Source organism: Mytilus galloprovincialis, chromosome 2, assembly GCF_965363235.1.
Source record: "Mytilus galloprovincialis chromosome 2, xbMytGall1.hap1.1, whole genome shotgun sequence".
In the NCBI taxonomy this organism is placed as follows: domain Eukaryota; kingdom Metazoa; phylum Mollusca; class Bivalvia; order Mytilida; family Mytilidae; genus Mytilus; species Mytilus galloprovincialis.
In genome coordinates this window covers 32,235,051-32,247,893 of record NC_134839.1, presented here as the reverse complement: position 1 = coordinate 32,247,893, position 12,843 = coordinate 32,235,051, and the positions used below count along the sequence as shown (strand labels likewise).

Below are 12,843 nucleotides of genomic sequence, written 5' to 3'. Positions count from 1 at the left end.
ATATCAAGGAATAAGGTGATGATGGTAGAAAGAACTATGGGCGTCATGTGGCAAATATTACATGCATATCGGACAATGAGTTGTCAATCTGTATGAAAAGTTTTCCAATACAACCATATTATTGAGAAGGAATGTTTACATGCTATACTCTCGTACTAGTATTACAGGGTTCTTGTGGCGTTCACCTTAGACACACATCGTTTTAACGATGTTTAAAAAAAGACAGAACCAATTTAATGTCATATTTCCCTATTTTTTAAATATAACTAAAATTCTTTTATCTGACAAGAATATCCCTATTTAGCGAACAAGTAATTTATTCTTTTTTCGGTTATTGAATACCAAGAAAGAAAATAAATCCCGAAATTAATTTGAAACTTTGATACTCAAAAGTTTCCCAGCAAAATATTCACATCCCCTGGGGATAATTAGTGTTCGTCCAGTGGCATATATAACAATTGTGATGACGAATTCCTTCCTTTGTTTGAGAACAATCTTATTGAAATATAAATCTGTGATTTTCCTAGGTCCACAGCTTCAATGAACCAAAGCAAAAGTTATACATCGACCTGTATTAAATCAAATTGGTTCTCTTCTTCTTTTGGTATACAACTGTAGTCTATCGACATTTGATGATTACATACTGTTGGCATACGTTGGCTAGTCTATTTACAACACTTTTACCCCTATTTATTCAAAATATATGTTTTTTTCTTATGTTCAATGTATACACGTATATATTTTAAATTGCGCTATAGTTCCGTAACTTTATATCCAGTCGTATAAACGAATCGTCGGCAAGTGCGTACATTTTTTTAAATCAATATTTCTGGTCTGTTCCAATCTGTCCTTCACTATTGACAATGACTATATATTACATTTTCCCAAATTCACCCTTGGAAAAAATATTTAAATAGATTTTAATTTCATCAAATCTTATTTTTTGGGTATTATTTATATATTATGAATTATATTCTTTACACCAGAAATGTTATTTATAAACAAGCGTATGAGTTTAGTAATGACAAGTAAGACAGAGTTGTATATAATACATCTGATAGTTCAAAATGGAAAGTTATAAGTTATAAGTTATCAGCCGTGTACACTGATCAATACCTGCAGAAGTGAAACGATGCATGAACTTGCAAGCCCGACAGGAAATCGCTTGAATACCTGGACGTGTCACCTCACACCCCTCACAATACCTTTGGAAGTAATACCTTTAGCCATGCTGGTGATCAGATAAGGGAAGATCAAAATATATTTGAAAAAAGTTTATTACTTTAAAGAATTATGAACAAATTAGATTTTCGAAAACAATTTTCACGGAACACTTATTTATGATTTCAACTTTGACTTTTCACCTAATTCCAATATCAACAGTTTAAAAACAACAGACCATGGTAATTTAAAAAAAGTAAGAATATTTTCCGTATCAAGTTAGTTAGTCGTATTAAACAACCGTACGATTGACAAGATATCGACACGCAATTACGACTACATCGGTTACTGTAGTTTTGTTTCTTTGTGGTTTATAGACATATCGTTTTTATTCATCGGGAAAGAAGACAAGATGGCGGATCTCGGAGAATTGATACTCTAAATTTAAAATCGATGGTGATCGCTTATCTAGCGGAATAAAACTTTAATATCTATGAATTTGAACATTTTTATACAGAATGAACATAATATCAATTTTTGATTTTTTTGCGAAGTTTCCCTTTGAAAAATATTCCTTTTTTAAAGCAGCCATTTTGTTTTGGTCAACAATAATATTCACCTGTGCAACATTTGAGCAACTGCTCATATGAGCAATCTAATAAAATGCACATGTGAAACAAAAGCTCATATGAGCAGTTGCACGTGAGGTTTTTAACATGCAAATTAGGTTAGTTTCATATGTGCAATTTTTTTGCTCACAAAATGCTCACCTAATTTGCATGTTAAAAAACTCGTGTGCAATCATGTTAGTTTCTAACGTGAGCATCTTATGTGCAACTTATGTGCAACATGTTAGCACTTTTTGGTAAGGGTCTTCTATGAATCTTTTTTAGTTCAAAGTAACAATTAGTTTATTATCATATATTTCTCTAAAAACAAATGTATGCACATTGAAAGTCATGTAAAATTTTGTCCATTTTGTTTACCTGAAGAGCAGGATGAGCATAAAATTCATGTAAAAAGTCCATGATTGTGTCTGATTGTAATGTCGTGGCCACAACAACCACATGTTTTTCTGTCTGTGCACGATGGCTACTGTAAGCTCCACCTTGCTTTTGTCTTTCTAACCAAGTATATCCTAAATTTTCAATCTGAAAAGAAAAAAATCCAAATTTTGAAGAAAATAAATGGAGAAATTAGACTCTACTGAGTAGCCAATGTTTAAGATAAAATAAAGATTGGTGTCAAGCAATCATCCCCCCCCCCCCCCCCCCCAAAAAAAAAAAAAACAAAAAAAAACAAAAAAAAAACTTATATTTTAAATGACAAATACGATTTAAAGTATGATGAATTATTTTCAAATCCATAAAAAGCAAGATCATCACTCTAATCACTGCCTGATCACAAGAGTGGGTTTTTCCCACCAATAGATTCTCAGTACAATCCCTAATTACAAGAGTGGGTTTTTTTTCCACCAATGGATTCTCAGTACAATCCCTGATCACAAGAGTGGGTTTTTTTTCCACCACCCGTACAGAAATTGCTAACAAAAGCACATAAGTTTCACATGTGAAGCACATGAGATGCAAGTAAGAATTGTTTGCAAATCAGGTTGCTCATATGTGCAGTTTGGTAGTTCATATGTGCCCACAAAAATCTAACATAATGCTCACATGTGCAATTCAAACCTCAGGTGAGCTTTTATCATCCATGTTAGTTTTATGTTAGTTTTATACTTTGAAAAGTTTTTCCATTCTTCTAACCATTCAAAACAAACCTACATCATTGCTCATATGAGCTTTTTCAAAATGACATGCCCAGTCATGTACTTCCTGTAAATTCAAATTCATGAAAAGCATGCAATAAATGGAGGATTCTCAGTACAATCCCTGATTACAAGATTCTTCATCAATGGAATATAAAGACTTAAGCATTAAGCATATGGTGACATTTTAAGAAGATATTAAACTTTGAAAACTTTCAAATACATTGCCATGATTTTAATTTTATTAAAAATTCTGCATAAAAAATGCAATAGAATCAATTCTTTCCTTCAACACATGTAAAATTCCCTCTGTAGTGATTACTGAAGTATCTGGTCGGTAAATAACACCAGATAACATGAGATGATTCTCTGGAGAATATCAAATTACTTCCTCCTAGATTAATTAATGATTTCTGTTCTGAACAAGTTAAACCAAATCTCTACAAAATCATCAGCAAAGTAATTTGTACAACATCAGTAACAACTTTAGTCATTATTGGATTTGTCAATTAAATTATTTTCAACAACTTTCTTATCAAAGCTACAAAGCTGCACAATTTGACAAAAAAATAGAATTATTATCAGTGTCACGATTTTAATATCACTAGTAGCTGTTTCCTTCATAATATAAGTTCCAAATGGAAGAACTATTATGTTATATTTGTTCCAGTGGAAAAAATAATATAGAATTGTTCCTTAGAGAATAAAGAGTGTAGAATATTTGCTCCAACAGGAACAGATCCTATGGCACATCCACCAGAAAACTAATATTTAAATACCCCTGCTATCTAATGCACAATTTCATATTACTGGTATGTATAAGAACCTGTGTAAGTTCGGTTGAATTTCGGCAAGACTTTTCTACAATCATATATCTGATTATCAAAATATAACAAGGACGAAGTTATTCCAAACTGTCATATCACGCTAGACCCAGAGACGTGACATAGGTGATATAGTTATCCCATGATGAGGACTATTCACAAACAACACAAAACTAGAGGCTCTCAAGAGCCTGTGTCGCTCACCTGTTAATGTGTTTACAGATGTTGGCCATCTTCATTGGTAGGCGGGGTCATTGGACACTTTTTTTTAAAAAAGATACCCTAGTATTATGATTGTGGCCAAGTTTGGTTAAATTTGGCCAAGTAGTTTTAGAAATGATTTTCATACAAGTTACAAAAATGACGAAAAGTTGTTCAATATTGACTATAAAGGGCAATAACTCCTTAAGGGGTCCTCTAACAATTTTGATCATGCTGACTTATTTGTAGATCTTACTTTGCTGAACATTATTGCTGTTTACAGTTTATCTCTATCTATAATAGTATTCAAGATAATAACCAAAAACTGCAAAATTTCCTTAAAATCACCAATTTTAGGGCAGCAACCCGACAACAGGTTGTCCGATTCAATTGAAAATTTGTGAGGGGATATATCTTATTCTGATGGACATTAAAATCTTGAAAGATTTAACCTAAATGTTTTAGTTTCAAAGATATAAAGCAAAAACTGCATTTTACCACTATGTTCTAATTTTAGCCATGTCGGCCATTTTGTTTGGAAGGCTGGGTCATCGGACACATTTTATAAACTGTAAACCACAATGATCATTGTGGCCAAGTTTGGTTAAATTTGGCAAAGTAGTTTCAGAGAAGAAGATTTTTAGAAAAGTAACAAAAAATGACGAAAAGTTGTTAAAAATTTACTATAAAGGGCAATAATTCCTGAAGGGGTCGACTGACCATTTTGGTCATGTTGACTTATTTGTAGGTCTTACTTTGCTGAACATTATTGCTGTTTACAGTTTATCTCTATCTATAATAGTATTCAAGATAATAACCAAAAACTGCAAAATTTCCTTAAAATAACCATTTCACAGGCAGCAACCCAACAACAGGTTGTCCGATTTGTCTGAAAATTTCAGGGCAGATAGATCTTGACCTGATCAACAATTTTACCCCTGTCAGATTTGCTCTAAATGCTTTGGTTTTTGAGTTATAAGCCAAAAACTGCACTTTACCCCTATGTTCTATTTTTAGCCATGGCGGCCATCTTGGTAAGTTTGACGGGTCACGCCACACATTTTTTAAACTAGATACCCCAAGGATGATTGTGGCCAAGTTTGGTAGAATTTGGCCAAGTAGTTTCAGAGGAGAAGATTTTTGTAAAAGTTTACAGACGGACGACGGACGACGGACGACGGACGCCAAGTGATGAGAAAAGCTCACTTGACCTTTCAGGTCAGGTGAGCTAAAAATGTTATACCTGTGTAGGCAGAACTATAAGTGCAGCTCCTATCATTATGATCATATACATCTGACTGATCCATATATCTGGGTAGATATCTCCATACCCTACAGTAGAGAATGTCACAACCACAAACCAAATGGAATCTACCAAATTAAACTGTTGATTACCTCCCCTCTGAAGGTGCTGAATACCACAAACACTGAAAAATAAGTAAATCTATTAATAAATTAGGCTAAAATATCATAACTGTAACCAATTAAAAGCTTTGCTTCTAAAATAAATGCAATGTATGTAAATTTTCTAGAATCCCATCAGACCACTTTTCCCAAAACTTATGTGTTAAGAGAATAAGCATAATTGCTTTGAAATTAAGGAGTTCTGTGTTTATTTTATGCAAATTGTGTCAAAATAAAAATGTGATACATGTATAATGCATTTGTGTTTTACATATAGATGCTTTTGAATTACAGCTTTTATCGACACAAAAAAAAATGAACAAATTCTCAAGTATCATTTTCAAAGAAACCATTACAACTTATTGTATGTATTTATAAGGAGCAAACCAGTGTTGAAATGAAATTACTGAACAATGATGATGGATTTTCATTAGGAATGATCTTTTTAAAAAGACTACCATATTAGGCTGTGTAAAGTATGCATTTGTGTAAGAATATCTGTCATCTGTCAGGTCACACCTGTGAATTACCCTTGAAAAGATTATTTTTTTTTATCATTGGTTTGGACATCCAGTTCACATATCATATTATCAAATCTAGTGCTAAAAATGCTGAATTTGCCTTTGAACTTATGATAGTTTTGAGATTTCTATATGGTAAAGAAAACTTTTTTTGTTTTTGAAGACTTTATATTGCTCTCTAGGTGTCAGGTAATTTGTATCATTTGGGTTGCTGTTTCATCGAAATCTTCCCACATCCTTTTATTAATATATACATAAAATAATACTGATTGATTATCAGTGTTTAAATCAGAAACTTCTAAAATGTAGTTTATATTTCTTGACTGTTGTTTATATTAACCTAGTGAAAACAAGGCACAGAATTGTAGCACATAATATCATTAACTGTTGTTTATATTTACCTAGTGAAAACAAGGCACAGAATTGTAGCACATAATATCATTAACTGTTGAGCAAGAGCTGAGTGTGCTTTCATCATCACTCTATGTAAATCATTCTGGAAAAAAATGAATATTTTGTTTTGGAATTCAAAGATATCAGATTCCTTTTCCCAGCATGCAATTACACACATGTACAAAATGCAAACATAGCAAAGGGTCCTTTTGACCAGATATATAGGCTCAGAATGTTCTTCATTGGAAAGCTATGAAGTCTTTGGAAAATACTTGCAAGATTCTTTCTGCCACACCAGTGTGGAGCTAAGGAAGAATTTATTTATTCATTTAAATTCAGTCTATAAATATATTGCATTACTGGAATCTTAAAGAATCTTCTGACACACCTGCAGGGACTACTAAACAAGGATTTATTTAATTATCCAATGTCTTTAAATGTATTACATTACCATTATCTTAAACCAGACATTACATTTCTGGTGATTAAGTAACGTTTTTTTTTAATCAAAGTTAACATTATAATTGGAAATGCTGACATGTGGGAATTCTCCTATACTAAACTATAGTGATTACATTATTGTGGTCTTATCTATAGCTTGACAAAACAGATAAATACATACAAATATATTCTGTAAAACTGATTTGACAAAACAGATAAATACATACAAATATATTCTGTAAAACTGATTTGACAAAACAGATAAATACATACAAATATATTCTGTAAAACTGATTTGACAAAACAGATAAATACATACAAACATATTCTGTAAAGCTGATTTGGCAAGCCAACAGTTGAAAAACACTGGAATAAACAGATTTCTGAGTTCTGGTGATACCATCTAAAAGAAAATGTAAACAAACAATTATTGACCTACTATGAAAAAAAAAAAACATATTCTTTGGCAATACAATAACTATAATCTTCTTTCCATCTGAAGATAATGAGATGTTTTTGTGGTTTTTTTTATTTTTCATCAATAAACATGCCTTCCTAATCAATTCTGCCTTGTTTTTTGTCTAACCATCCATGTTCTTTACAATATTCCAAATGTCAGTAAACCTTAGCTTCAATAATTAGTCACTGAGCATTAGGCAATCATAGTTCTAATCTATAACGCCACAGTGATCTTTATTATAGGTTATTGAGTTAGTTGGCACCAAAATTGACATATTTATGCTTTTATATGCCATTTAGGACAAAGCTTCAAACTAAATGTTGTATTTTCTGCTAATATAACTGCTGTAAACGGGGATATTTTTGCAATTTCAATATGCAAACTTTTTCCAAAGGTATGTAATTGAAAATTAAGCAAAATAACCCTCGCTAAAATTTTCATGTTTGCATTAATGTACATTAATGTCTGACAAGATACTGCTGACAATTTTGTATGGAATCTAAGGTATTGAGCTGAAGCCTGATTTGCTCATCTTGTTTCTATGCATATAACTTGCTAAAACTATATATATAACGTAATTCAGATCTATATTTGTCTGCTGTAACCAGCTAACAATATTGAAACCAGGCAACCTACATCAACAATAATTCTTACAAGATAACATAAAAGAAATCAAAGTTGCAGGAAGCAGTTTCCTCTTAAGGATGCTAGTCAGTAGTCATTACTTTCCTACAAACTTTTTAGTTGCAAATGAAAATGTCAAAACTGACAATTTACTGTGACAAGTGTTTTATATGATATATAAACTGCCCAAGAGATCTATTAAACATATCACTTTAACAGATTAATTTATCCACCGATGGATTAATTTTGAAGCTGAGTAGAATTTTGTATAATTAAAAAAATATGACAATATGTCTTTATAAAAAAACCCTGGTAAGATTAAATTTCCTTGTGAGAGATCATCTTTGTGAAAGTATAAAAGGTTGACATTAGTCTATAACTAACTATCCACAAGGAGCATCGTATAACAGGTTTTAAATTTTTTATGAGGCGCTTACTCATTGGAACAAAATTACTCATGAGACCTATACAAATAATACAAAGTAATATTATTCAAAACAATGGAATAGTATTGCAGTTTTGTGTCATTATTTCAAACAAAAAAGTTCTTAATTGAACGGTTTTGTCATTGGCCTCTTAAGAATATATTTATGTCTTTTATAATTAAAAAACACAAATACTGTCTTCCTGGTTTTTAAACCTTAGGAGAGATTGTTATGGTCAGGTCAACGCTAATCTATTTGTCAATCCATCATCCAATCAATTCTTAATGTTCCGCAACAATGAGGGCCCTCATGGGGTTTTTGATTATGTGATTACTTGGCCGTTTTTTTAATGATTATTTGATTATTAAGCCAAATATTTCATGATTATTTGATTACCTAGGACTGTATTTTTAGTTTATGATTATTTGATTACTAAAGATAAGCAAATATTTAATGATTATGTGATTATATTGGCAAAAAAATGGTGATTATGTGATTACTAGGACCCCCCCATGACGGGCCTCAACAATTCGTTAAGAGATATAAAAAACAAAACAATATATAATAAAGATAAAACTATAATCAATACGAAGATGTCCACTTACTGTGACAAAGAATGGAACAGTGTTTATCAACTCCAGAATAAACTCCACTGATATGATCTGCTGAAGAATATTACCCTTAAAAGAAAAATTTAAAAATGTATTACTACATACAACCATGTTAGATTAGAAGAATGTTTAATATATAAAATTAAGTACATAACAACAAGAAAAAAGTTATATATAATACATTTTCTAGCTACGGAACAATTAGATAATGACTTATCAAGATGACAATTACTTGAAGGTAAACACCAGAATGGTAGCACTTTTCTTAATATTGGAAATAAAATTTCATTTGCAATTTGTGGTCAGTTAATACTTATACCAAGGATATTGGATATTTGTCATGGCAAACATTTTCATTCAGAAACCACAAGGAATTAGTGTCTATAAGAATAACAAGGTTGTCAGGAGAATGGCAAGAAATAGAACTGTATTATCAGTGAAGATCTTGTAAAGGATTGCCCCTAAAATTTAGCTAATGTCCAGAAGTTGTAATGCCGGTTTACCTATATGACAAATAACAGTAAAAATTTTTGCCAAATGACATTTAAGGTAATTTTTGGTGCATGAACATATAATGTACAACACTTTCTTTTAGATGATAACATTTTTTTTGATGAGTCACTCTAATTTTTTCCCAAAAAATTACGGTAACAATAATTATTTAACACTTTTGATAAATCACAATTAAGGATATTTTAACGAATCACTGTAAAATTTTAACCAATTTGATGCTATAACGGCTGCAGAAAATGGACATTTGACATTTGATGGTAATGGGCATTTCTACCTTCATGACTGAGTACAGTGATAGTCTGAAATCACTTACTAATTCATAAAGATAGAACAAGATGAAAAAGATTGATGTTCTGAAAATCAATTTTGAATTTGAACTTTTAACATAAACTAATGTGAATTTTAAAACTATTACATAAAATCTAGCTGCTAATGTACTTTTAATTTCCAAAGGATATGTAGCAGTAGTACACTCCTTATTGTTACGTACTAATACCATCATACATCATTTTAAACGAGAAATTACAAATTATTTATACACCAACCATTTCAAATTCTATAAAAACTGTTCATGTTGTTCAAAATAAAGAATAATTATTTAATGGGCTCCTAATTATGAATAATAGAATCAAAGATGTAAATTACCTTAGCTTTTTGGTTCATTTTAAAATAACATAAACAATACATGTAATTCATGGGAATTCAAATTTGCTGTGGAAAACCAAGAATTGTTACAATATTTAATCCTACTAAAAGATTAGTTACTAGCAGTAATGTGTAATGTGCTATCAGAGAAATCTTCTATTATCAAACAAGACCATTGCATGTATAATTGGTTTCTGTTTCCAGACAATATTGACTGGCTCAATGAAACAGAACAAACCAATACCATGAGTTATTGTTGGTTAATATATTTGGCATATATTTCTAAAAGTGCATGTAATAAACATGTGTTTAAAGTTTATACTAAGGCTGATGTCACCACAAATTTATGGTAAACTACCAAAATCCAAAAATTTAACTTGATTTGTGACAGATGAATGATTAAAACAGAGGACAGAGCAGAAAGAATTGTCAATTTTTTAGAACATATTTTTTGTCAACAAAATCCCAAATGTCCAAAAGGTCTTAAAAGTAAGAAGGTTTATTTTTTCCATTTGCTAATTTTAAATCAAAATACTATGTAATGTGTTTTTATTACAGTTTATTTTTCCTGAAAATCAAAAAAAATCAAAGCACCACTTAGGAGGTTTATTGGTTTTACATTTATTAATACATTACCTAATAATAACAAACCCTTGGATATATTGCTAACTCTATATATAGTAATGAATGATGTTTGTTGACTTAACAACCATCAAATTGGTTAATAAATTGTATAATATGTATGGTTTTGGTTGTAACATGTGTTTTGATCAATACAACTAAATATGCCTGCTTCATTGTTTTTTATTTTTATGGATAAATCTGCCTGTTATCAAATGGAACAAAAAGGGCTTGACAATAAATTGTATGATACATATCTGTGCTAATGGTCTGATTATATTTATTTGTAATGTAATCTGTAAAAACTTATTCAAACAAATCAAGCTTCCGTATTTAGATTATACAGAACCATTAATTTAAAAAATCAACTGATTGTTCTTTTCATCAATTATACCATTTTCAATCAGTTTGTTTCAAAATCTAATACTGATTCCATGCTTAGAGTCGGTTATATTGAAAATCAGTTTCCCATTTATATTTTATCAATATTTACATAACTCCATGTTTGGTGTTTCTATGCACAGGTTTGATGTTTGTTATAGGAAGTTACTGGTTTTGTCTGTTTACTCTGGCAATGATTTCATCAATACCTTATTTACACAATGGAATCATTTCTAGCAGTCAATGGCCTGATGATGACTTTCATTTTTCAATATTTCATTCAATGAAAAAATCAACCCAATTTTCAATAACTCATGTAAACAGAAATCACTCATCAAATATTCTTTCTTGCATTCAAAAATACAGTTTGTTACAGTTTATAACACTTACTAAATTCATGTAAATACTCAAAAAGTCTTCATATACTAAACATATAACAATCCTACTGAAGTTGAATCAATGGATCCGTCAATTGATGATTTGATAGACGCAAATGCAGTTCCTGTACAGAAATTGCTAACAAAAGCACATAAGTTTCACATGTGAAGCACATGAGATGCAAGTAAGAATTGTATGCAAATCAGGTTGCTCATATGTGCAGTTTGGTAGTTCATATGTGCCCACAAAAATCTAACATAATGCTCACATGTGCAATTCAAACCTCAGGTGAGCTTTTATCATCCATGTTAGTTTTACATTAGTTTTGTACTTTGAAAAGTTTTTAAATTCTTCTAACAATTCAAAACTAACCTACATCATTGCTCATATGAGCTTTTTCAAAATGACATGCCCAGTCATGTACTTCCTGTAAATTCAAATTCATGAAAAGCATGCAATAAATGGAGGTAGATGGATATGGAAAATGTTAAGTCCTATATTGTGCTATTTGAAGAAAGGCATTGTTGAAATCTGATAAAACCAGTGTGGCTGTGGTTAATTATTTGTAAGTTATCATTTCTATTTCATTATTTTCATTTATGTGTCAGATTTTGAAATATATTACAATTTTAAGTCCTTTATGGGAATATATATACAGGTTGCTTCAAAATAAGTACTACATGTATAAAGATTTTTCCTTTTTAAACTTTTTGAAATACAGTACTTATCAATCAAAGACATTCATTGTGTACTAAACTTGCAAGTCCCTCTATTAGTTTTATAATGTAATGTTATCTTTTAGTCATGATCATGATTATTGTTTAAATAAAAAAAAAAAAATGATATGAAAATCATAATTAACTGACAATAATTAAAGAATAACTCTTTTAACATGATGTATCAATTATTTTATTTTCAAATGAATTATTTAAGATTTTCATTTAAATTTGAAAAATATTCCTTTTTTAAAGCAGCCATTTTGTTTTGGTCAACTATAATATTCACGTGTGCAACATGTTAGCAACTGCTCATATGAGCAATCTAATAAAATGCACATGTGAAACAAAAGCTCATATGAGCAGTTGCACGTGAGGTTTTTAACATGCAAATTAGGTTAGTTTCATATGTGCAATTTTTTTGCTCACAAAATGCTCACCTAATTTGCATGTTAAAAAACTCGTGTGCAATCATGTTAGTTTCTAACGTGAGCATCTTATGTGCAACTTATGTGTAACATGTTAGCACTTTTTGGTAAGGGTTGTACTGGCAACACAAACTGAACCGAGTAAAAGGAATATCTGTGACCATAAAATCCCAATTGAGGCGACAACACTTTCACTACTGTAGGGGTCTCATTAGGGGGTTCTGATCCCGGATCCAAATTACTGTTTTGTCAGATTCCTGTATCCCATGTACATCATGTACGTAAGCAATTCTCATTTTTTTGTAATTTCAAGTGTCCCACTAGACTTCAC

The 12,843-nt window shown here is 30.8% G+C and overlaps 1 protein-coding gene across 5 annotated transcripts in view; it reads right to left on the bottom strand.

Annotated features, from left to right (window-relative positions):
* LOC143063385 (potassium channel subfamily T member 2-like) overlaps window positions 1–12,843 on the bottom strand; it is a 111,502-nt gene that overhangs the window by 30,939 nt on the left and 67,720 nt on the right. For 4 of the 5 annotated variants that reach the window (XM_076235507.1, XM_076235509.1, XM_076235508.1 and 1 more), the window contains 5 exons: window positions 8,825–8,899; window positions 7,030–7,113; window positions 6,278–6,372; window positions 5,195–5,378; window positions 2,148–2,312 (listed from right to left, as the gene is read on the bottom strand). In XM_076235507.1, the coding sequence (XP_076091622.1) occupies window positions 2,148–2,312; window positions 5,195–5,378; window positions 6,278–6,372; window positions 7,030–7,113; window positions 8,825–8,899 (603 nt within the window). The other variant, XM_076235510.1, reaches the window with a different exon arrangement.